We start from the raw sequence: 26,274 nt of genomic DNA on the forward strand, positions 1-26,274 counted from the left end.
TCCCTCTAGGACCTGTCGCTGAACTGCCGCCGCCGATCACAGCTTTTTTTTTTTTTCCAATTACCGCCGCCAATCGCGGCTTTTTTTTTTTTTTTTTTTTTTTTGCTTGAGGCGGCAGAAATGCTGGAGCCAGCCCTGCCTACATAGGCCTAGATCATGCTCTTGCAGTGACAGCCTTTCCATAACAGCTATAATTCAATGGGATCCTACAGCCCTAGGGCAGTGTATTCTCAGTGGAGAGTTCAGCTATATGGAATTCTATCTCATCAGAAGTCAAAATGAGTCAGAATCTTTCTCCTTCAGTGACACAATACAAAACCCATTACACAGGTCCACCACAACAATGGAGCTGCCGAATGGCTTGACAATGTCTTCCTGGTAGGCAGACACCAAGAATGAGCCTTATCGTAACAATGGTTAAATCAAGGGAGGGGCAAAAATGTTCTCCCCTTACCTATACCAATGCAGGTCTCATCTATATATGTGGCACCATGATACCACAATGATGAGATGGGGTATTAGAAATGTCTGGACAGAAATCAATCTAAAAATCCCAAACTGTAATTTATGCTATGAAAATGTCACACACAATGTAATCTCTCTATTGTACAATTGACACTTCAATTCCAGATGAAAATAAAGTTAAGTTTTTCCATTAAAAGGCAAAATGTTCCAAAATATCAACAGTAAAACATTTACCTCATTTCACCTACTATAGAATCCATGGCCTAATTCTGATCTCATTCTTTTTAAAAAAAAACACACAAGAGTCACTACATTGACTTCAGAGCAGTTATTCTGATTTGCACATATATGAGACATCAGACTCAAACCGATGACCTTACATCTAGAAAATAACAGGAATTCAGGATGAACTTTCTCCTGACACCTGGCCTTTACTTTTTGGTTTAAGTTAACCAAGTGAGTGAACATACCTTGCCAGTAAAAACTCCCAGGTCCTCCTACTATAAGGTCCCCATTCTACAAAAACAACAGAAATGAACAATATTAAATTATGATCGATAACATGCAGAGGAAAAGCAATTAGTACAATTATATCTAAACAACTGTACTGTTTTATTTAAACCGCAAAAGGAAAATCAGGGTCATGATACAGGATATAGGCCCCGTTGCAGGAAAGCACTTCTTTAAGTACTTCTTTAAGTACATGCTTTAATCCACCCTTTTTCAGGAAAGCGGTTGAGTATGAGATTAACTTTAAAGTCAAGACACATGCTTACGTGTCTTTCCTGGATAGGGATGCTTTCCTGAATCATCAGGGCCATAATCTGTTTGGCATCTACAGAATAACATTTCTCAAAGACTGCTTTGTTTCTTTGTAAACAGAAGATGAAGATAACACAAAAGAGATCAGTGATGCCCAACGTATCCAAAGCAATGCTTTACAGACCAATATGGCTATAGCCACCTTATAGCCATCCCTTCACAACAGGCTAATTGGGTGAAAAGAATAACATGAATGTAAAATGGATAACAATGTGTCTCAGGATCACAATGTACCGTTACTGTGATTAGACACACATGTGAGGCCCTGGTGGTCTAGTAGCGGTATAGACCCACTAGGTACAAAGTGTATTCCTAGGGTCCATAGTATTGTTACTAGGTGGCATAGGGGAATGCACTGGACACACTTTCAAAGCACTTTTCCCCCCCGAGAAGAAACCAATTTTATTGAATTATTAGCCTGTTGTTGAAAGAATCCTCCTATAAATTGCTTGGATTTAATAAAAAACAAAACAAAAAAACACTCAAGGGCTGATGCTCAGCACTTTCTAAAAATCAGGCCCTGGTGAGTGACTCAAGTTGGGCACACAAAAATGGAGGCACCCCATGGGCGGGGCACCAGTGCCCCCCTTTGGTTAAACAGGATGTTGCACAGCATCTGCCCAGATCAGCAGGCCACCCTGCTTCTCTGAATCTCTGTAGTCCTATTCTGGAGAAAAGGACGTTAATTTGTGTCCCATGGGGTTGTACAGGGCAGCCCTTATGTTTGACAGGGGTAATCAGACCCTTGCCATCAATAGACCTGGAACCCCCTTTGGTTCTTAAGTCCCTGTTAAGGGGTCAGTAGGGGAATCCAGGCCCAACCACTCCACTGGGTTCCGGGTCAGATCCCTCAACCCAGACAGGCAGAATCCTGCTATACCCTGAGCTCCTTCCTGCCTCCCTTGGTTCTGTAGACTTCTGCAGCCTGTGGCTCTGGTTGTCCCTTCTCTGGGTCATTGTCACTCTGAGCCAGCTTCTCACCAGTTTGCAGGCAGCTCCTTCTTTCCCGGGTCTGCTGGATCCTCTGGCAGCCACCTCACCCCTCTGCTTTTCAGCTCTTTTATTCAACCAGCTGCTCTGAGGCTGCCAATCAGCACTGATGGGCAGTTCCTTCATTAACCCCTTGGTTGCCAGGTCTGCCTAAGGTCTATGCACCCCATGACACAACCAAAATCACTAGTCACTTCTGAAGGTTGGGATGGCCAGAGCTATAGCTAGGGTGACCAGATATCCCGATTTTATAGGGACAGTCCCGATTTTTGGGTCTTTATCTTATATAGACTGCTATTACTCCCCCACCCCCGTCCCAATTTTTCACATTTGCTGTCTGGTCACCCTAGCTATAGCACAGGCTGGGATGGATTCAGGAGAAGTCAATGGGAGTGCATCTAACAAGTAAAAAGTTATCTGTAGCAGCTTTTATCTATTTTTGAAATTAAGCTGGGAAGTTTCAAGTCTGTAAAACTTTTGAGAAATTGCAGCTGTGACGGGTTGCTCCCCCTCCCCCAGGATGCCATCTGATGTACTGGGGTTTAACTGAGCCTCTCCTGCTCAACCAGCCTGGGTTCCCTCTTCCTGCTTTGCTGAATTAGGCTCTCCGGCCTCTTGCAGCATACACACACAAGTAGGGTCACACCCCGCTGCAGACAGACTGAAGTCAGCTCTGTGTGAAAGGGCTCCCCCAGCACTCACGTGCCCACCCCTTTTGGGAGACAAACCCAAAATACTTCTGTTTTGCACTGTATAGAAATATGTGTACAGCTCAAGCTCATAAAATTCGCCCTCTTCCTCAATGAGAAGAGAGATATGCATGACATCTTGCCCCCACCAGTTAGAAACTGCATAAACTGGGTTTAATAATAAACAAATTTTATTAACTACAAAAGGTAGATTTTAAGTGGTTAAAGGGATAGCAAAAAGAACAAAGCAGATTACTAAGCAAATGAAAGAAAACGTGCAAATTAAGCTTGACACACTAGATAGGTAGGATACAAATGAGCAAATTCTCACCCTGAGTGATAAACAGGCTGGTAGATTCTTAAGGCACCAGTTGTCTTGGCTTTCCCAGGTTTTCATACACAGGCTAAAGGTTGTAGCCTGGGACTAGGCTAAAACCTAGTTTTAGCCTAATTTAGTTGGTGTTGGTCCTGCTTTGAGCAGGGGGTGGGACTAGATGACCTCCTGAGGTCTCTTCCAACCCTAATCTCCTATGATTCTATGACCATCACTTCTTACAGTTCAGTCTTTGTTCCTCAGGTGTTTTCAGGTGTGTTGTTCTATGGAGAGTGAGGACCCCTCATGTCGTCATTGTCCCTCTTTTATATCTTCCCCCACTTGCTGGAAAGTTTTTTGCTGTGACCTGGGTCAAACAGTTCCCATTGTATAGAGCTATCTGACCGGGGTCAAACAGTTCCCATTGTATAGAGCTATCTGACCGGGGTCAAACAGTTTCCATTGTGTAGAGCTATCTGATCTGGGTCAAACAGTTCCCATTGTGTAGAGCTATCTCTGAGAGGTTTTTATTGCACACAGTTCCTGGGGTAATCCTTATGCTTGTGTGCATTTCTTCAATAAGTCCCTAGCATTGTTTGGCCTCATCCAATGTAGCACATTTGAAATATAGAGACATGGTCAATGTTCCCAGCTTCAGATACAAAAATGATTCATGCATACAAATTAGATAAACATATTTAGTAAATCATAACCTTTCCAATGATACCTTACATGAGCCATCTTGCAGAAAGTACATCTCAGTTATGCCATATCCATATCATAAGCATATTTCCATAAAGAATATGGAGTGTAATGTCACAGCAGCAACTTCATGAAAAATGTTACTCAAAACAAGAAGGGGATGAATTTCCAGTCGAGGGACTGGAATAGATGAAGGAAGAGGTCAATGGGGATAAATCAGCATAAAATTTCATCCAAGGAGTTAAAAAGTAGACTCTTACCTTGTAAAAATCTAAGCTGAAGCCTGCTTGACAGAAACCTTGTCCTTCAGGATCTGCATTGCCTGCATTATCAAAATATGAATATTTACTGATCTCATAATGCCTGAGTAGAACTTACTTATTGCCATAGGAGAGGGTTCAGAGAAGAGCCACAAGAATGATTAAAGGATTGGAAAACATGCCTTATAGTGAAAGATACAAGCAGCTCTATCTATTTAGTTTAACAAAGAGAAGGTGAAGGGGTGTCTTGGTCACAATCTGTGCATGCCTATATATGGAACAGAAGTTTGATAATAGGGGGCTCATCACTTAGCTGACAAAGTTATAACAAGATCCAATGGCTGCAAGTTGAAACTAGTCAAATTTAGACTAGAAATAAGGTGTAATTTTTTTAACAGAGAACCACTGGAACCACTGAGCAAAGGTCATGGGGGAGTCTCCATAATTGGCAATTTTTAAATCAAGTTTGGATATTTTTCTAGAAGACATGGTCTAAACAGGAATTAATTTGGGGAAGTCTTATGGCCTGTAATACAGGAGGCCAGATCAAATTATCACATTGGCCCCTTCTGGCTTTATAATCTATGAATTGCCATACACTACATCACTACAAGATTTCCCAAGGAGAAATAATTAGTACCCAGATTTACTTGCAACAACAAAAAGAAAAAATATATACTGTGTTGAATTATTGTATTACAGGTTTCCGTTGTGGGTACATATTTTATTAAATATTGTAGTATTGCCTTATCTCCATAATTCAAAGTGATAGTGCACATCCAATTCCTGTATCAGTACTATAGTTTGCTATAGTAGGAAGAAAATTTCGGTGAAAGAGGATTGAAGAAAATATAAAAGCATTTATATGATTTAATTTTAATTTTTATTTTGGAGAAATATGTTTTAATGCAGTGGTTCTCAACAGGGGGTCTGTTGCCCCCTGGGGGTCTGTGAACCCACAGTTAAAACCTAGAGCCTGAGCCCCAGCACCTCCTGTGGGGCTGAAGCCCCAATCTCTGGCGCCCCATGCGGGGCAGACGCCAGGAGCAGCAACGCTGAATTCCGGAGCCCCAAGTTCCGGTGCTCCCAAGAGGGTAGAAGCCCTGAGCCTTTGGGCAGAGTTGGGGGGACATGTGGGTGTTACCCTTGCAAAAAAAAAAACTGCAGTACAGGAACAAGGCAATCCCGGGGGCGCTCCACACACACACACCCCACCACCTCCTTCTCTCCCCGTCCCCTGGCCAGGTAGGAGGCAAGAAGCAGGAGCCAGGCAGGGCAGGACAGTTGCTGCTCTGGCTGGTGTCATGGAGTAGGCAGCTATGGCATTCCCTTGTCTCCTGCTGCTGCTGCTGCAGGGGGTTGAAGCTGCTTCTCAGTTCCCAGCCCCCTTTGCTCACACAGCTGGTAAGAGCTGCCTGGGCGGGAGGATCCGGCTCTGTGGCTGGAAGAACCCTCAGGGACCGGGGAACACAGGGGAGCCCTCCCGGCACACAGACACTAGCTACCCCTCTCTCTGCATCGAGCTAGCCCTTTTCTGCACCCTGAGCTACCCTCCTGTCCACACACAGCCCCTAGCTACTCCTCTCTCTGCATCCTGAGCTACTCCCCTGGCCGCACACAGCCCCTAGCTACTCCCCTGCCCGCACACAGCCTCTAGCTACTCCTCTCTCTGCATCGAGCTACTCCCTGCCCGCACACAGCCCCTAGCTACCCACTTCCTGCACTCACCTTTGAGTTATAATTTTTGGTTGTGCCCCACCCCCCACATCTCAGACAGGCAGGTGGCCTGCTGAGGTGAGTCAGGGGGTGGAGATGGTGCTCCCTGCCTGGACCCTGCCATGCGGAGCTGGCTCAACCCCCGCTGGCCCCTGCTTACCCAAAATAGAAGTCAAAGTACATCTATGCATGAGGGCCCTTCCCCCCACCCGGCCCAGAGCCCTGAGTCTCCCCCTCTCCTGCTGGCCTGGGCCCTGGAGTTTTTAATAGCATGTTGTGGGGGGCCTCAGAAAGGAAAAGGTTGAGAACCCCTGTTTTAATGCATTTACGGATAGCAGAATCACAACAGCATACAAAACGTTCTAGGGATCCAGTCTGACAGGATCTGGTGCTGGTAGTAAGGCTGTGAGCTTATGCAGTTATTGTCTTAAGGATGTGGTCTTGTTTTGCTTATTTACATTTAGCAACTTTCTTGAATTTTTGTGCAATTAAATAAACCCCACAGCCTTGAGGCAAAAGGTACAAAACCACCTAAGGAGGTAAAAAGATTATATGGGACTCTATGTAATGAAGAAATAAGGGCCCTCTGCAGAGCCATGAGATTGGTGCCAAATGATGATATCTTGAAAAATGATATTTACTATTTGGGACATTCTTCTCTCACTGCCTAGCCAGGGTCTCCAGCCACAATCAATAGGCATCCTGTCCGAACCAGTGTGGGTAACCAAAAATTAGTGGCTTAGCAAGGAGTCATAGAATTGCTGCAACAGCTTGATTTGCCATAAATACAAAAATAAGGGTCTCTTAGGAAGTTTGAAACTTTTGGATAAATAGTGACTTGGAGGGTGGGTCAATCTGGGTGTATTCAAAGGATCCACCCTGCAGGAGATCTTGGCTATCTATACAACCCTGAGGGACATTCAGGTAATTCATAAAGCCAAGCTTTTTGAGAGACTGGATTTTGGGTTAAACAAGTATTGAACTGTAATATAATTCTGCATTTTCATGTATATTTGCTGACTCTTCTTTCTTAGTTCTATCACCATGAAGCAATAGACTTGGAATAGAGTAACCTGCTACAGTTGCCCAATATCTGTTGGAGGGAGGGAAGAAGAATGTGGCGATCTTTTCTCCTTCCTCAAACCCTTAAAGAGGACCTTCCCTATGAACACCAGGCACCTGGCGATGTGCAGGTTCAGGGGGCTACAACTGGACATCAAGTGAGGATGGCCATTGGAACAGTCCCTCCACATGGCATCATCCCTGAGCAAAGCCAAAGTGACACACCAGCAGGAACTAGCGCAGAGCTTGTGACCATTATTTTCCCACAGATTCAGCTTCTCACTCTGTGGTGTCATCTCTCCCCTCATTAGGGGTCTGGGTGTAAGGGCTAGGCCATGAGAGGGAGGCTTGGTAATGCAGCTCTGTCTGGAGCAACTCTGCAGTGGAGAACCTAGTGGGTAATGCTGAGGGGTTGGCCCTACATGCAGATGTCCCAGTTGCCTTTGTATGTGTTGAGTTCCACGGGATTTTCTTGCAGATATTAGGAAGAATCACAGGGCTGCTTGATTGCACACATCTCAGGTGTGCATTCTCAGGGCAGGCAAACAGGGCTACACAGAGGGTTTGGGGCAAAATCTAAAACTGAGCCCCCCCCCCCCACCTTTCCAACAAAATTACCATGGATTCAAAAGAGGCCCCAGAGGGTGATGGATGGGGCTGAAGAGTGAATCTGCCCAACACTCACCCAGCTGTGGTAACTTCAGTCCAACGGGACAGGGCTCAGCACCCCACTCTGTGCACTGTGACCTAGTCATGACAATGGGATGGCCAGGCCAAACTTGAATGGTGCTGCCACCCCATGCACCAGGTCACAACACTCAGAATGGGGGGCTTGGGGAAAACTGCCCTTTTGGTCCCCCTGCCTCGTGTGGCCCTGCAGGCAAACCTCACAGCATGGCATGATGTTATCTCTAGAACTCCACAAGAAGGAACTTGGCAAATTTCACTATCGTAGCCTCTTCAAAGGAGGGAGCAGGTCTGTTTACTTGTCTGCCCAGCACTTTGTTGCTACTATACAAATAAACTGAACATCAACAACTTAGCCCTCCTGTGGGCATTTCCACACAGAGGCATAGGCTAGCTCATAATATTAGCTATTAACTTTGGAAAACAGCACATGGCAAGTAACTGTGAAACAGCAGCTATTTCTGGTCTGTGGGAGAAGTAACTGCTAGACACTGAAATGATTCTGTATGGGCCCAATCCAAGTCCCATGAAGTCAACGGGTTCTTCTCATTGATTTTAACGACAGTTGGATGAGCCTTTACGATGTCTCTCTACAGCTGCTGGGAGTGACTCGTGCAGTCTGGGTCCACAGATCTGTGCTAGATTTTAGCAAACATGCTAAAAATAGCAGTGTGGGAGCTTGGGCTCTGAAGCTTAGGTAGGGGGTTGGGCTTCAGGGCCCAAGCTCGAATATCACAGCAACATCTACACAGTTATTTTGGGCGTGCTAGCCCGAGCCCTGTTAATGCAAGTCTGTTGACTTGGGCTGCGAGACTCGCTCCCAGCAGCTGTGCAGACACACCTTTAGAGTTTAGGGAAATAGCACATGAAGTGATTCTTTGCCAAAATAAAATAATAATAATAAAAAAATCACTGAGGCTAGGAGCTTAGCAGGATTCAGAAAGCGATGAAGTCATTCATATGGATAACAAGAATATATAGAGATATTGTAGTAAATATTTAAAACAACACACACACATACACACACACGTGTTGGAACGGCTATAAACCTTCATGCTTCGAGGCTTAAGACAGTCTTTAGCTTTTGAGGTAGGAAGAAACTTCCTTGGGGCATGTTATCCCATCATTGCTTACTGCAGGAATTCTTACACCTCCCTCCAAAATATCTGGTAATGACAACTGTCAGAGGCAGGACACTGGACTAGATGTATCACTCATCTGACCTAGTATGGTATTTTTTGTATTCCTATAAATAATTGGGCTTGGGCCTTGATACACGCCCTCTCTGACCTATTCCACAAGCAGGAAGGCATTAGAGTTGTGGAGGAGTTCCTCAATTCCCACACAACACAGATCAGCATGTGCAGTAGCACTGCTACTGTGGGCTGCTTTCTTGTGCACAGGAAGTAATACACAATCAACTTATTGCTGGTGATTCGGACAATGCAGCCGTTTCTATCTCAGTGCAGGAGCTGCTCTTAGGACCGCAATTCTATAATGACAGATTCACATTCAGAATGAGCAACCGTTTAAAAATGCTTACTTATGCTTTTCGAGATCTGTTTGCTGTATTTTAAACCCTATTAAATTAAGCAAATTATATTTTATCACCATAATTGCACAAGCCTTATTTACTTAATCTCTGCTCTTTTAATTATATGATAAAGCATCCAAGTGGAGACATATAGTTTAATGTCTGCCTTTCTTTATATTCTTTCCCTGGGTGACATCCCTCAGTAATTTTCATCTAGCCAAGACAGCACTAAGATTGAAAGTCTGAAACCACTGATCCCAATTTCAGTTCTATTGAGGCAAGAGCATTTATATTAAAACTTACTGTTGCGACAAGGAGAATACTCGGCATATGCACTGAAGTTCTGAATTGCGACATAGCAGGTGCCAACTGGATCCTTTTCAGGGGTGGCTTTAAGGGTCCTCCAATGATATAAGGGAGCACAAGCCTATTAAAACAGTAATTATGTAACAGATCTTTTATGTGCCATGCATGGGCTAAGTCAGTTCTTCATTAAACAAATTAGCTATTTTTGTTCCTGTTAAGTTTCTATCATTTGGGTAGAAACTGTCATACTAGGGTGGATGAAAGAACCATGGGAACCTTCATAACTTGCAATGTTCTCTTCTTCCCTCTGCATCATTAACAATCCACTTACATCTAAGGACCAAACTTGCCCTCTCCCTCCTCTCCCTGGACAGGTAAATTGTCTCAGATAGTGTTACCCACTTTTAAGCATGTGTTATTAAACCCCCTCTGTGCCTGATCCACAGAAGATGAGTTTGCTACTGTCCCAGTTAAGGGACTTAGTCCTTTGCCCTATGGTTTTAGTTTGAAAGGTCCCTGGTTCAATCAATCCCTCGGGATTCTCACGATGTTCATTGTTACAGCATGGTTCTGCTGTGCGGGGGAATAAGAGGAGGTTCTGCAGAGCTGAGCTCTTTTTGTTGCAGCACAGAGGGTGTGGCCGGTGGTCTGATAGAGGACAATCAAAGTGAATTTATTTCTTGTAATTATAATTGTAGATGCATTTCAGAAAGTTTGACAAAATCATTTGCAAAAGAAAACTTATAACAGTAAAATTTGGCCTAATTCTATTTTATTGTTGTTGCTGCTGCTGCAGTAGAAAAAAACTTCAAGCAATGTGATAATGGATTCTCCCTTTTTCCCCATGGAACCCTATCAAAGTTTAAACCTTTAGTTTTCTCACTTTCAAAAGTCAGCAATTCAAGGTTTTGCCTTAAAATTGTTGACTTTAGCTACTGTGACAGGGTGCTGGGCAAGAACTGCTGACTCAGCCCTCTGTCATGCCAACCCTCATTATGGGAAGGAAATTGGAGCTGGCTAGAGAAAACCTGCGCCTATTTGGTGAATGGGAGACAGCTGCCCACCCAATTAGTCTGGGGCTAGATAAAGGCTGCAGGGAAGGAAGCCAGGGAAAGGGGAGGAAGCAGAGTGATAACCCTTCCCTCCTGGGAGCAGACACTAGAAGCAAGCTGTGTATGGGGAAAAGGCAGAGGTGAAAGTAAGCCGGTATGGTCTGGTACAGCATACTGGCAAGAGCCGGTATGCCATACCGGACCAGACTGGCTTCCCCAGGCCGACGATTTAAAGAGCCTGGGGGGAGCCCCGGGCCCTTTAAATTGCCACCAGAGCCCCACTGCCAGAGCCCTTGGTTGGCAGAGGTGGCTCAGGTGGTGATTTAAAAGGCCCTTTAAATCACCGCCAGAGCCCCTGGCTGCTGCCATTACCCTGGCGGCTCCGGCAGCAGGGCTCGGGTGGTGATTTAAAGGGCCTAGGGTTCCGGCTGTTGCGGGAGCCCTGGGCCCTTTAAATCGCCACTGGAGCCCCGTTGCCAGAGCCCCGAGGTAGCGGCGGTGGCACAGGGCTCCGGTAGTGATTTAATGGCCTGGGCGCTCCCAGCCACTGCTACCGCAGCAGAGCCCCAGGCCCTTTAAATCACCGCCCGAGCCCTGCTGCAGGAGCCCTGGGGTAGCGGCAGCAGCACAGGGCTCCGCGGTGATTTAAAGGCCCAGGCGCTCCCAAACCCTGCTGCAGGAGCTGTGATGTAGCCCCTGGGGCTCCATCGGCAATTTAAAGGACCCGGGGCTCCTCTGTGGCTGGGAGCCCCTGGCCCTTTAAATTGCTGCCTGAGCCCCACTGCCGGAACCCCCGGGGTAACAGCGGTGGCGGGTCTCTGGCAGTGATTTAAAGGGTCAGGGGCTTCCAGCCGCCACTACTGCAGCGGAGCCCCAGGCCTTTTAAATCACCGCCAGAGCCCTGAGTAGCGATGGCAGCCAGGAGCCCCTGGGGCTCCGTCTGTGATTTGAAGGGCCTGGGGCTCCGCTGCGGTAGCGGCAGCTGGAGCCCCAGGACCTTTAAATGGCCCCTTAGCCCCGGGGCTCCCAGCCACCTCTGCGGCTGGTAGCTCTGGGGGTGATTTAAAGGGCCTGGGGCTCCCAGCCGCCGCTACCACAGCTGGAGCCCCGGGCCCTTTAAATCTTGATTTAAAGGGCCTGGGGATTTAAAGCCCCGCCTCTTCCGGTTGAGGCCACGCCCCCTGCTCAGGACTCTGGCGTACCGGTAAGTCCTTTAAGTTACTTTCACCCCTGGGAAAAGGTGGTGGGAGCACAACTTGTGAATAAAAAGCACCAGCGGTTACCGAACCCCAGGGTCTCCAAGTGACTTTAGCAGCGCAGCAGGGGCAGGAGCAGGAGCCAAGAGGGGCCTGCCATGAGCTGCTACAGCTCCATTGCAGAAAGTTTGGCAAAACTGCTGATGAGAAAACGTACTAGAACCAAAACGAAACAGGCCTCTACTGGACACTGTATATTTTTTATGGCACAGCAATCAAGGGTGGGATTTCCTCACATCTGACTAAAACTAAGGCATTCTAAGTGTCAGTGAATAGTTGTATCAGAAGAGATTATATTTCAGCTTGCTAATTGTTATTATTAGAGCACATGATAAGTATTCAGCTATTTAAATCAATATAACACTTTATGACAAACTTTAGTTAAAGCCAAATAATATGTTAGGATTTCCTGTTTAACAATAATTGTATATATGTTATCAACTTGTAAATAAAAGTACGTCTACCAGATGCAGGTACCAAATCTGCAACTTGACAGCTACGATAACTCAGATGCAAAACTGCAGGGAATTAACTGTACATGTTAGTTCTGTAACATAAGAGAGCGATGTTTTATTCATCACCTGTTTTATGTCAAAATCCTTTTCTGGGGTTAACCACAAGATCAACTATTTAAAGTAAGGCATTTTCTTTAGATACTTATTCCCATTAATTAATAACTGAAACAGCTTTAAACAAATCCCAAAGCAAAAGTTGTTGTTTCATAATTGTAAGGAAAATAAAGTATGGCCAAACTAAAGTTTCACATCACAAAGTGTTTAGTATCCTTTTCACTGTGAATCCTTGTGCAAAAACTATGAATGTAAAATGCCTGTGTATAGCATACATCAGCTCCATACTATGCAACAAAACTACTCAGTATAAGAAAGAAATCAAATATATCAGTATAAATATGCAGTAGGGGCTTTCTATCAGTGCCTGCAAAATGTTCTATAAAATCAGAACACATACACTTAATGTTTTTAAAAGCAAAACTCTTATTTAGTCATTACCATGACTACAATATAATATGATTATCCTATAAAACAAAATTAAATATTGATACAAATAGTAACATTTTCATCAGGATATCAATTGATCTTCACTGGAATTTTTGGCTTCCTTTAGGTAATTCTGTAGCTAACTTTCCTCATAAAGCTTTACAATACATTACAGTTTTTTAAATATATGGCAATCAGTTCATATATATCTTAAAAATAGTTCCACTATTTTATGCTTTGAATAATAAATTAAATTACTCATTTGCTTGCACGATGAGTAAAATGCCTTTCTTCATTTCTAACTGCATTAAGATGGTCTTCAAGTATTCAGTTCAGTCTGATTTTTATATATTGCTTTTATTGTCTGATCTCTCTCTATATATAAAATCTGTTTTTGTACATATGTATATTCTAAAACTTATTAGTTGTGTACACACACACATTTAAGATATACAGTTCAGAAAACATAAACATCTGAAAATGAATATCAATTCGTTAAACTTACCACAACTTTTCCTTTATGAGCCTTGACTGTTGCCCCAAACCACTGATTTGACTTAAACTCAATAGGTTCCCTGGTGCTGTTGACTTTGATTTTTCTGTTGTCTGACAAAGAAAGAAACAGGCTGCTGATATCTAATTTAAAAAATGTTACTTCATTGGCTTCAGCTAGATGATAATAGAGCAATGGACATATGAATTATATCACATCTATTATCCTCAGACAAGTTTCATTAATGTGGTAAAGGCATTTTAATATTGTTCAAGCACATGTCATTGGTCACTGAAAAATGCCTCTATCACTGTAATGGCAATGAAAAACTTAGGAAACTAAGGAAAAGTCTAGCCCTCTATCCATACTGAAAAATTTGTTTAGCTGTGGATTTCTTATAAAGAATGAACAAGAATCCCTACAAAATGAGCCAAAATTTCATGAAACTGTTCTCAAAAGTCACATAGCTTTATACTGTGACAAAATATGTATTATAATCATTGTTGGCCAGGCAAATGCAATTTCTCAGCATGCGTTATTCAAGGACCAGTATTAAGTATAGTAAAGGACTTAGTTCTTAACTGAATTACATGAGTACATACTGCCACAAGAGACAGTTCTTTAACATGGCTTTATATACACTTTGCAGATGTCCGCATAAGAGGAGCCATCTGGGTAAAGACTCAGCCCAATTATAATGCATTTCAGGTTTAATAAAAAGCAGACATCCCTTCCTTTCACCCTCAGTACTCTGAAGTAAACTGATTTCCCACATGGTCTTAAAGTATGCTCCTCCCTCACCAGTCACTCCTAATGAACTTCTCAATTTATATATAAGCAGCTTATTACCCATATCCCCTCATATCTGTCTTCTCTTACTTTTGTCTCTGGTTCTTATCAAGGAGTATTTCACAAGAATCAACTCTTTTTTACGCATTTTCAGTGAAAATAAAAACACACACACTGTCAAACCTGGAATGTAGAGATTTTTTTTAGCATCATATTACATTATTTTAATTTAAGTAAAGGAAAAACAAAAACACACCAGTAAAAATTAAAGAGTCAACATTTTCCTGCAGTTAGAGACAGTGGTAGATGAAATACCTATGTTCTTTCCTATTCTAAGTACAGGGTATATTGTGGCATTGGAGACTCTGCTGTGCGATAACCGCTGATAAATGTTATTGATACAACCTGAATTGGGGTGAAAGAACCATTATATTAGGGGATACGAGGACTCAGCATCTGTACTTTTGTTAATTTAGGACAATGTATGAAGTCACAGGATCAGAAAAACTGACTCAGAATGAATGTATGAAAGTTTTGAGAAAGTTCCTTTCATTTATATGAACCATGTGAAATTTGTATATTTCTGTGCCTCACCAATACAGGTTTTCTAGTACTGCAATTAGCACTTACAGAACTGGCAAAAGAGCCAGAAACTTTATTACATGCATACTTGTGATTTTCAGAAATCAGCAAGAATATATATAAAAATATACTTAATTTTTTTTTTTAAGCAGGAAATTATTAAAGGGCCAAAACTTTAGGGGTGTGACAGAAGATGACCTTCGCGAGGCATTGCATTGGAGGAGTTGCCAAATTCCACCCACCTTTTGGTGCCACTCTTTTGATTCGCTCTCCCAAAGGGGGCAGACATGCAGACACTTTCAAGCTCTCAAAGCTTCTTTTTTGATTAAACCAACATATTTGAACACAGGCTATGTTCAAGTATGTGGTCTTGATTTAAAACAAAGCTTTTAAAGCTTGAAAATCTGCCATGGGTTTTGACTTACAGCTGCCAACCTTAGACTGACTCTGAAGAGTGAATCCTCACAACCACTTTTCTAGCTTGAAAAGAGTATTTTTATTTGAAACAAACATATTTGTGTACAGGCAGATTGTAGTCAAATGTGAATAGAAGTTATGCTTTACAAACAACACCTCTTGTTCAAGAATCACCCCTCTGAGAATGAATCCAAGATGGAGGCTGAGATTTCAGAGCTCCTGCAGAACCCTATACAACTCTACACTTTGTCCCATGAGCCCTTGACACATTAAAACCATGATGCTGTGTAGGATAAAGGGCCTAAACTACAGTGAGATAACCTGATGTCTCACTACATTTTCTCAAACCGCACAAGATTATTTCAGGGGTAACTAACTAGAGTATGTGAGTCGAGCATCAGTCAAGCTATGACCTTGTTTCTCTTTTCTCCATACAGGCCAGCAAAGCTTGTACTTGTCACAGGGCCTGCCTGAAGCACAATATGGCTGTGCTTTCTCAGACATTGCACCTGTTTGAAGCACAATGCCTTCAGGAGCTCCTGCTAGGGGAGCACACCTCACCACCACCCCTGGGTGTGCCTTTTATGTACCACGTAGCTCTTCACATATAACACTTCCTGAAGCCAAACCAGTATTGAGATCATGATAAAACAACAACTATTTCTCGCAGCTTTCCCCATATAACTCTACTGAAATAAAAGACAACATAAAAATGTTTGCAGTGTTCTTGTAGCCGTGCTGGTCCCAGGATATTAAGACTTGAAGAGAACTCTGTGTAAGCTTGAAAGCTTGTCTCTCCCACTAACAGAAGTTGGTCTAATAAAAGACATTACCTCATCCACCTTGTCTCACATAAAAATGGACACATCTGTGAATTTACCCAGACTGTGTTATTCTATTTGCATCGTACACTGCATGTTTCATTAGAGAACAGGTTTCTGTGGGAGTACAACACAAAACAGCTGCTATTTCACTGTATCATAGATACTTATATGGCCCCCATTACAGTAGTGTCCAAGCGCCTCTCAACCTTTAATGTATTTATCCTCACTACACCCCTAGAAGATAGGAAGTGCTATTATCCCCACTTTACATAGGGGCAACCAAGGCACAGAGAGGCTGTGCCTCTGATCATTCAATATGTGTGGTGAAGTGTGGAATTGTACCAGCATCTCCCAAGTCCTAGGTTAGTGCCCTAACCACTCAACCATCCTGCTTTGCTAATAATTGTAGTCCATGCTCAGCTGTGCTGAACCTCCTTCCTTTTGGTCCTTACCCCATACCGAATTTTGATTGACTTAACTGGTAATTTTGCCTGACTCAGAAGAGCAGCTCTTTAAAATGCCAAAGCAGCATGTAGTTTCTCAAAGAAATGCTGCCCCCTTTTACCAGGCTCCAGAGGGCAATTCCTGCAATGAAACCCATGTGGCTCTACCGCTGTGTGGACACAGGGTTTTTTATGGAATGCTGTTGACAGAGTCTTGGATGCAGGGCAGGAGGTGGCCCTGGAAGGAGCGGTACTAAGGCCAGTGGATCTCTGCCTATTACATGAATCCAGCAGCCATTTTTCATATGGAGGATGGAAATAGCAACAGTCTAGGGAGCCATTGTGGCTCTACTGCTATTCCATGGGTTGGGAAGAGAGGACTCTTTGCCCATGCCCTCAACTCCCAACCTCGTTACTGAGGATGTGAGTTGGATAATAAAGTTCTCATGAACCAAATCTAAGATCCTTATTCAAACCTTACTCAGGGAAATTCCCATTGACTTCAGTGGGGGTTTTGTTTGAGCAATGACCTCAGGAATAGGCTCATGAAAAAATGAAAATGAGCACTAATATTATTTCCCAAAATGGGACTAAGATTACCTAACATGGCAGAAATCAAGAGTTTATGCAGAAAGGTTCCTTGTGTTTCCATCAGGTCAAGCAAATATCACATGCTTTTTCAATCTGTTTAGCAAACCGTGCCACATGGCACCTGTTGGTAGTATGACCTAGCACAGCATTTATCCGTGGTGTGGACCAAATGCTCATGGCAGCAGCTTCAGTGGAACTTCCACTGAAATCGTGTCATTGGTGTTATTTCAATGGGGGTTGCAGTGGTGTCACTGAGAGGAGAATTTAGCCCTGTATGGCCACATGTCCTAGAGGATCATTTCAAGGACTCCATAATTCAGCCTCCCACATCAGCATATATGTGGCAGCAGCAATGCACAGAATGATCAAGCATGTGCTAAGCATAATTCTTGTGGGAGTGTTTTTGTGTTTTTAAGTCCACACAGCAGTAACACAATTAAGAAAAATGTTAATCCACATAGTTAAATATAAATCTATGTTAAAACAACATTGTAGGCCACAACTGTACGCTTGAAAACTGAGCAGTAATGGGTACACCTGTATATCCCGTATTTGCGTATGTTAGATCAAATTTAGCCCTTCATAAGTAAGTGCAATTCCCATTTGGCTCACCAAGTGAGTAACTACACCCACGAGCAGTTAAGCATGCAGCTACCTAACTTGCATCTGCAAAAGCTTCTGTGAATGGATAAATGCAGGATTTGCATACTGAATGGCTGCATATGCAAATATTTGCTGGTGCAGTACTGATTTGCATATTTAGTTATTTTGCCCACTAATCCATCGCCACCTACACTACTTCAAATATTCCAAACCCCTGTGCAGCTGTCAAACTACTGATGCTGCTTTTTTTTTTTTAAAATCAACCTGTCAGAAAAATGCTTCCTTCTTATTCTTCCAAATGGGATGCTTCTCCCCAGGAGTTACTGAGGTCCAGGATAGGCAATATTCAGACCCATATCTTGTAACTCCTTGGAACTAGAGAGGAAAGCTCTGTATCATTAAAAAGCCAGGAATTCCCATTTCCAATTACATAAAATGTATTTACATGGGTATCAAGTTTTGAACTTTCTTACTTTTGAGGCACAGCCTAGGGCATTTTAAAAAGCTGTTTTCTTTTCTCTAAAATGTTGGGGAAACCCTCCAGGGGTAGGTTTCCTGGGATCCCAAAGAATGAGTGTGAACTGTTACTGCTAAACACCTGGAAACCTGTTCTGTCTGCTCTTAGATGAGACTTTGTAGACTAAACAACAGCACCTATAGCTAATACTCCAGTGGCCACACTGCAAATCCACTTCCCATTCTTAGTTTTAATTCTGATCCAGTAACCTCCAATCTGTAGACCAGATCATTCCCACCTGATGCTATATACAGCCCATGGATTTCCTTTCCACTCCCCTAACAGATTATGCTAGTCTCCACTCCAGCTCTCTGCAGATGCAGGAGGAGGAGACACGTCAGTGCTTATCCTCGCATTTGGGGCATGTCTACAATACAAACTTTTGCCAATGCATTTTATGGCAGCATAAAACCACTGCAGTTAATATAATGCTTGTGCACATGCATCCTTACGTTGGCACTGTGCGTATTTACCAGGAATGCTTGTTTCGATGTACAATACAGTGCATTATGGGTAGGTCACAATCCACCATCCAGCACCCACTGTCTTTTGGGAAGTTCTGGCAATGCATGGTGGGGCAGAAATGAATCTTGCAGAAGTGACTAGGACTGCAGGGTCAAGTTCCCATCATACAACTTTCTTCAACTCATAATGCCATCTCTATCCCACAATTTCTGTGTCTATTTTGAAAATCCCATAACCCGCATGGGACTTTTTGCTGTTCACTATCTCTGATGGAAGCCTGGAGCCCCCACAGCTCTGCACCATTGCTGGGAGCATTGCAAGCACAGGACGTATGAGCCTCTGGTATTTGCAGAGCCCAAAGAAGAGCCATGGGGAACATGAGGATTTCCAAGCAGTCAGATTGCTGTGGGATATAGCAAGAACCAGTTAAAGGTAGAGCAGTTTCAGGCAGTGGAGCATTGCTTCAGGGCCCGAGAAATGAGCACTGATTGGTGGCATCATATCATAAGGCAGGATTGAGATGACAAAAAGTGGCTGCAGAACTGTCAGATGCACCTCGACAGCACCAAGAAAAGATTGAACTTCTGGCTCAGTAGGTGCAGAATGACAGTTGAACATGCTTTTGGTAGATTGAAGGGTTGCTGGCATCGTGTATTCACAAAATTGGATCTCAGTGAGAAAAACATCCCAAGGGTTATAGCTGCCTGCTCTGGCTTGCATAATATTTGTGAAGCAAAGGGAGAAAAGTTGCTGCTGGGATGGAGGGTGGAAGGGGAGCCCTCCACTTGAGTGTCTGCTGAGTTTGAACAGCCAGACACAAGGGCTATCCAAATAGCTCAATGTGGAGCTATACAGCCAGGGAGGCTTTGAAAAAACACCAAGCCTCAGTAATGCATTGAGGTGTACTGTGCTCTACCTGGCCCTGCAGTTTAGGGGCCTGTTAGGAACTGTGTGGTGCTTGGTGCACATCTTTGAATATAAAAGTGACAAAGCACTTATTAATCTGGTGGTGTTTGCTGTACATTTATGATTATAACATTGTTTTTGTCACTGAGCCAATGAGTTGGGTCACTCTGTACAGTAACAAGTAGGTGGGTGCTTTCAGAACTACTAGGCACATTGCAGCATATGTTGGGAACTAATAAAGATGAATTATTTCCCAAACAATAGAGTTCTATTGAGTAATGAAAACACTTCAAAAAATTTCTGTGCAAGTTAAAAGCAAATTCATTAAAATCTTAACAAATTTATAGAACAGAGCTTAAAGAAGGGAAAGGAACATTCATTTCCTTTTTAGCTACACATTCATCAACAGTGGTTCTCACAAGTCAGTGTACATGAAGCTGTGGTTGTCCTTAATGTGTGTCGTCCCCTTTTTTCCCCCCATCCTCTGAGGTGTAGCAGTAGGGATAAGGATGCAGCTCTTGATGCCACAGGGAATGTTGAGGGGGTTTGTAGGGAGGTTCTATACTGAAGTTCTCCATGGACTGCAAAAGGAGGTGAGCCCAGGATTGTTGAACCTGTAGGTCCACAAGAGTCTGCAGCATCTGTGAGTGCAGCTGAACAAGTGCCATTATGTACTGGTGCATCACCCTGCCTGACTCCTGGGCCTTTCTCCTGCCCACTATTTCCTTCTCCATACAGTTTGCAATATTCATGCTCCAGGCCCTCTGTTCACGGTCTGATGCAAGATCTCGCTGAAAATGTCATCCTAAGTCCTCTTTCTTCTCTTCCTTATCTGGCTCAGGCATTCTGCAGGGGTGGAGGGAGAACCCCTCAAGGCCACAGCTACTAATGGCGTCCCAAAGCCACCCAGGCCCAGATGCTACTAGCCTGTGTACTGCAATTGTACCTGCTGAAGTTATCAGTGAGTGGCATGGGAAAGTGTCCCACCATGGAGGAGGAAATGTGGCTACCATCCCTAGAAACCTTTGGGAGAGAACTGCAGAGTATCCACATGAAAATTCCAATGAGAAGTTGGGGGAAGCATCACTGTACTGGGAAATAAATGTACACACTTACCCAAAGTTCCTTCCCCTGCATCAGGCTCACCCAGGCCCGACTGCCGGGACTGACTGGACTGCGGTGGAGTCTCAAACAGGTCCTGGCTCATGGCATAGTTGGACTCCTTGGCCACATGTCCCTCTTCATTCTCCTCCTCCTCACTGTCATGCCAGGGGCCTATGGCTCGGGGTATCCATGGTGATGATGGGGTATCATGCAAATATGGCATGACAATCTTTAAAAAAGAAGCAGGTCTGCAGCTCGGCACTGGAATGACTGTTGAATTCTCTGGGCTTCTGGTATGTCTTCCACACAGGAGTGGCGCCGGGGGTTTTGGCGCCCTAGGCTCCCGGTCGGTGGCAGCAATTCTGCGGGGGGGAGGGAGGTCCTTCCGCGCTCCTGGTCTTTGGGGCACTTCGGGGTGGGTCCCAGAGTGAGTGAAGGACCCACTGCAGAATTGCTGCCGAAGACCCGGAGCGCGGAAGGACCCCCGCCGCTGAATTGCCGCCAACGGCGGCAAAATGCCACCCTCCAAATCCCCCAAATCCTGGTGTCCTAGGCGACTGCCTAGGTTGCCTAAGTGGAAGCGCTGGCCCTGCTTCCACAGTTCCTTTGCTTTCATGCGGCACTACTACTAATCCCTGTTGTATCCTTTTTCTTGCATCTGCCATGCAATCTGATCATAGATGTCCATATTTCTATGACTGGTCCATAGCTGTACTTGCACAATCTCTTCTTCCCACAGGCCCAGGAGATCCAATATCTCTTGTCTACTCCAAGCCAAAGTGCGTCTGGAGCATGTAGCCAGCATGGTCAGCTGGGCAGTGGCACATAATGCAAGCTGCAAGATGTTGTGTCCAAGCTGGACAATCAGGAAAAGGCGTTCAAAAATTCACAGGGTTTTAAAGGGATGGGGGGAAGGCTTCCATTCGCCATGACCCCAGGGCAGTGGAATTCACTGTTGGGCATTGTGGAGCAGCTGCTGGAGGACTGTTAAGGTTGACACAGGTCTACATTCACTGCGTCGACATCAATACATCGACCATGGCTCAATGCTGGTGGTGTTATTATGTTAGTGTAATGGAGAGCTTACATCAGTGGGAGACAAATTTAAACATAGACACATGCACAACTAAGATGACACAAGGTGTCTTAAATTAACCTAACTTTGTACTGCAGACCAGGCCTTAGTCACCCATTTTCCTTCTTAACATTCACATGAGCATTGATTTTAGGTCTGTCACATAGAAGTGCCGAGCACCACCACAAGGCTAGGAACTAGAATCTAGGAACCAGGGTCTGGTGGGCCAAGCAAAGAGGTGATAATTGGTCCTGTTGGAAATTGGGAGAGGAGGAGACTGACTTTAGGAAACTCAGTTTGCTTCTCTGTGCCTCAGTTTCCACATTAGCAAAGTGGAGGTAATGATACTGACTTCCATTATATAGTGCTTGTAGGTCTACAGATGGAAAGCTTTAGATATTATTTTTATTAGTGTTTTAAAGCAGTTAAATCTCTTGGGATTATCATGAGAGGGGCTCTATTTTGAAATTTGATTTTGCATAAGTGGATTTACATTTTTTTATTGTGCATTAGATTTCATTCATGCAAGTTGTTTTAATTTAATTGGGCCATACCCAGAAGTTTTTATTCCACTTTTACTTTTTCCTGACTCAGGGAAATTATCATTGAAGTCAATGGGAGTTAAATTACTTTTTCCTTTTTCTCCTTAAAATGTGATTGGGATTGGGAAAAGAAACCACATACCTGCCATAAATCAGAACTCTACATGGGAATCATTAAGCCCATGGTAAGGCAAAACCGGTGTTGTTGAATCAATAGTGTCAGAATTTGAAGGTGGGGTGAACTTTTTCTCCTCTAATATTTTCTCTTGAGATGCAAATCCTATTTTATAACAGGATTCTAAATTTCCCACAGGATTTTATCATCTTTACAGTTAATAGTTTTTTTTATATAACTAAATCTCCTGAGTCTCACAATACATCCTTTCCTTCTACAGTACCTGGGTTTTGTTACAATCAACTCTGCTTCTGGCCAAACTGGCTCATGTTTTCTCTCAACCGCACACTTGGCCAGAGTTAACCTAGACTTTCCCCCCGTATTTTTTTTCTTGACAGGCTATTCATATTTTCTACAGTTAGTTTGAAAAATACAACCTGTCTGACTAATATATGATGAAGCACACTCAGAGGAGAGAGAGAACATGCTGAATCCTGGAAGACTGGCAAATTCATGCCCCATCAGTGCTGCCTTTTTAAAAGTTGTTACTGACCATCATGTACCTAAATCATTTTAAAATGAGTTTTTGAAATGTGTACTCTTAGTTTTCCAACAGATCGGATGTATAAATAGTTAAAATGGGGATTCAAGTTTGGTCCTGAGCTGCAAGATGTTCTGGATGCTTTAGAAGTAAAGCACTTAGTCAAATAGGGGGAAAGATTTCTGCAAGTTGCTCTTCTGCTACCCCTTCTGGTCACCATAAGGAACAGCACCCATATTAGTACTTGCAGACCAAGTCTCACCTTCAAAACACAAGTTCAGCAGAACCTCAGAGTTACAAACTGACTGGTCAACACACACCTCATTTGGAACCTGAAGTACACAATCAGGCAGCAGCAGAGAGCAGAAAAAAAAAATAAAAAGCAAACACAGTGCAGAAGCTGGGAATGGGTAACAGGGGATGGATCATTTGATGATTACCTGTTCTGTTCATTCCCGCATTAGCCACTGTCGGAAGACAAGATACTGGGCTAGATGGATTTTAGTCTGACCCAGTATGGCCAGTCTTATGTCCTTACAATGTTAAACATAAGCTACTAAAATAATAAAGGGAGAGTTTAAAAAAAGATTTAACAAGGTAAGGAAACTATTTCTGTGCTTGTTTTATTTAAATGAAGATGGTTAAAACCAGCATTTTTCTTCTGCATAATAAAGTTTCAAAACTGTTTTAAGTCAATGGTCAGTTGCAAACTTTTGAAAGAACAACCATAGCACTTTGTTGCAAACATTTCAGAGTTATGAACGACCTCCATTCCCGAAGTGTTCGTAACTCTGAGGTTCTCATGTATTAAGTAATTAAGCCTCACAGCTACAATGTAAGTGGGTATTCTTAGCCCCATTTCTGAGATGGAGAAACTGAAGCAAAGAAGTTGTTACTTGCTGAAGGTAAAGGAGGGAATCTGTTTCAGAACCAGGATAGGAACTCGGGAATTCCTGATTGCCTGTCCAGTGCTCACATCACACTAAAACATGCTCCTCCAACCCCATCTCCCTCTCATTATATTCCAAAGAGAGTCATATCCAGCTTTCCACTGCTTAAGGGTAGGTCAGTGCAATATGACACCTTTAAAGGGGAGGGAGGGGAAAAGAGGGAACAAAGTGGAGAATCCTTAAAGACATCTTCTCACCTCCCCACTGGAGCAAAGCACATACATCATTAAGGGGGTTAATTGCTGTTGTTGCTTAGTAATTAAGTCAGTTTAGTGCTCTGGAGAAGTGCTGGATTGACTGATCTGAAAAAAATGAAGTCCCCTTACTTTTCCACAAGCTAGGTATTAACACCCACAAATATGCACATCACATGCCATAAAGCACTGCAAGTTAGTTTTGGGTTAGTTTTATCACCAGTGGATGAAAATCATCATGACTTGACAGATTTACATATTCTTATGTGATATGTGACAGTTTGGGATAATCCACTGTAGAACAATTGACATTATGCCTTGTGATTTTTCTACACAAATATGAACACCTAGCAGATATTCTTGTTTAGCAGCTAGAACAAGGCACTCTGAAGCAGTGACAGACATTTAAAGTTAGTTTCATATCTCACTGTGTACTGGTCTCAGTTCCAACACCTCTTCCTGTCCAGCATTGTCTCCTAACAACCCTCAAGAGTTTGTGGAGAAGAGGCTTATCTTGAGCCATTCTTCTTCCCTTGCTTGTTTTAACTTACAATCCCATATTAAACTAAACCAATACATTCAGACAGTAAACATCCAAAACAACCAGATCAACATTCAGTAATCATAAATTATTACAGAGCAGCTGTAATTACTATCCCACTATAAAGTTAGCATATGGCATAATACAACTTCCTGACTCTTGACTGATGTAATTATCATCTCTCTCTCTTTTTTTCTCCCCATTTGAGCAGAGGGAGGATATTAATAGCATGAATTCAAATACTGGTGATGCATTTGGAATGTTGTTGATGAACGAACGATGCTTGAAATTCAAGTCAAAGACTTTAAGGTCAGAAGGGACCATCACTATCATATAGTTTGACCTTCTGCACATTGCAGGCCACAGAACCTCATCCACCCATTCCTGTAATAGACCCGTAACCTCTGGCTGAGTTACTGAAGTCCTTAAATCATGATTTAAAGACTTCAAGATACAGAGAATTCACCATTTATACTAGTTTAAACCTGCAAGTGACCCCTTCCCCGTGCTGCAGAGGAAGGAGAAAACCCCCCAGAGTCTTTGCCAATCTGACCCAGGGGAAAATTCCTTCCTGATCACAAATATGGAGATCGTTTAGACACTAAGCATATGGGCAAGACCTACCAGCCAGACACCTAGGAAAGAATTATCGGTAGTAACTCAGAGCCCTCCCCATTTAGAGCCCCATAATGATCCATTGGAGATATTTGCTGCTAGCAGTCAGCTACATGCCACTGTAGGCAGTCCTGTCATACCACCCCCTCCATAAACTTATCAAGCTCAGTCTTGAAGACAGTTAGGTTTTTTCCCCCACTGGTCCACTTGGAAGGCTGTTCCAGAACTTCACTCCTGTGATGATTAGAAACCTTAACCTAATTTCAAGCCTAAACTTGGTGATGGCCAGTTTATATCCGTTTATTCTGGTGTCCACATTGGTGATTAATTTAAATAACTCCTCTCCCTTCCTGGTATTTATCCCTCTGATGTATTTATAAAGAGCAATCATATTTCCCCTCAGCCTTCTTTTGGTTAGGGTAAACAAGCCAAGCTCTGTGAGTCTCCTCTCAAAAGGTAAGTTTTCCATTCTTCAGATCATCCTAGTAGCCCTTCTCTGCACCTGTTCCAGTTTGAATTAATCTTTCTTAAACATGGGAGACCACAATTGCACACAGTATTCCAGATCCTGAGATCTCACCAGTACCTTGTACAATGGTACTAACACTTCCCTGTCTCTACTGGAAATACCTCGCCTGATGCATCCTAGGACTGCATTAGTCTTTTTCACAGCTGCATCATATTGGCGGCTCATAAACCTCCTGTGATCAGCTAATATACCCAGATCTTTCTCCTCCTCTGTCACTTCCAACTGATATGTCCCCAGCTTATAGCAAAAATTCTTGTTGTTAGTCCCTAAATGCATGACCTTGCACTGGGGCATTCTATACCTCAAAGCAACACCCTGGAATCCCCATATTCACCAGTGTCATATAATTATGACATGTTTTGAACAAAGTATGCCTTGTGAGGTATCATGTTAAAAGCCTTAATCTGTTGACCTTTAATATTATGTTGGATTGTATATGCTATTATTATATGCGAGGTTCTGAGCCATATTGCTGTATGTGTTACTGAGATATGTTATGAGGCTGGGAACACACACAATCAGTCCGTCAGGTACAACAGTGGAGTAGCCAAACATGCTGGTGTCCTACTAAAGGGAATCCACTCTC

The 26,274-nt window shown here is 43.3% G+C and overlaps 1 protein-coding gene across 1 annotated transcript in view; it reads right to left on the bottom strand.

The window, feature by feature from the left end:
- ITGA8 (integrin subunit alpha 8) overlaps positions 1–26,274 on the bottom strand; it is a 175,996-nt gene that overhangs the window by 145,410 nt on the left and 4,312 nt on the right. Inside the window, exons 3-6 of the mRNA XM_054020579.1 lie at positions 13,358–13,458; positions 9,544–9,667; positions 4,242–4,303; positions 936–981 (exon numbers count right to left, since the gene is read on the bottom strand). Of these exons, the coding sequence (XP_053876554.1) occupies positions 936–981; positions 4,242–4,303; positions 9,544–9,667; positions 13,358–13,458 (333 nt within the window). The remainder of the gene's footprint in view (positions 1–935; positions 982–4,241; positions 4,304–9,543; positions 9,668–13,357; positions 13,459–26,274) is intronic.

The sequence above is a fragment of the Malaclemys terrapin genome, chromosome 2 (genome assembly GCF_027887155.1).
Source record: "Malaclemys terrapin pileata isolate rMalTer1 chromosome 2, rMalTer1.hap1, whole genome shotgun sequence".
Lineage (NCBI taxonomy): Eukaryota > Metazoa > Chordata > Testudines > Emydidae > Malaclemys > Malaclemys terrapin.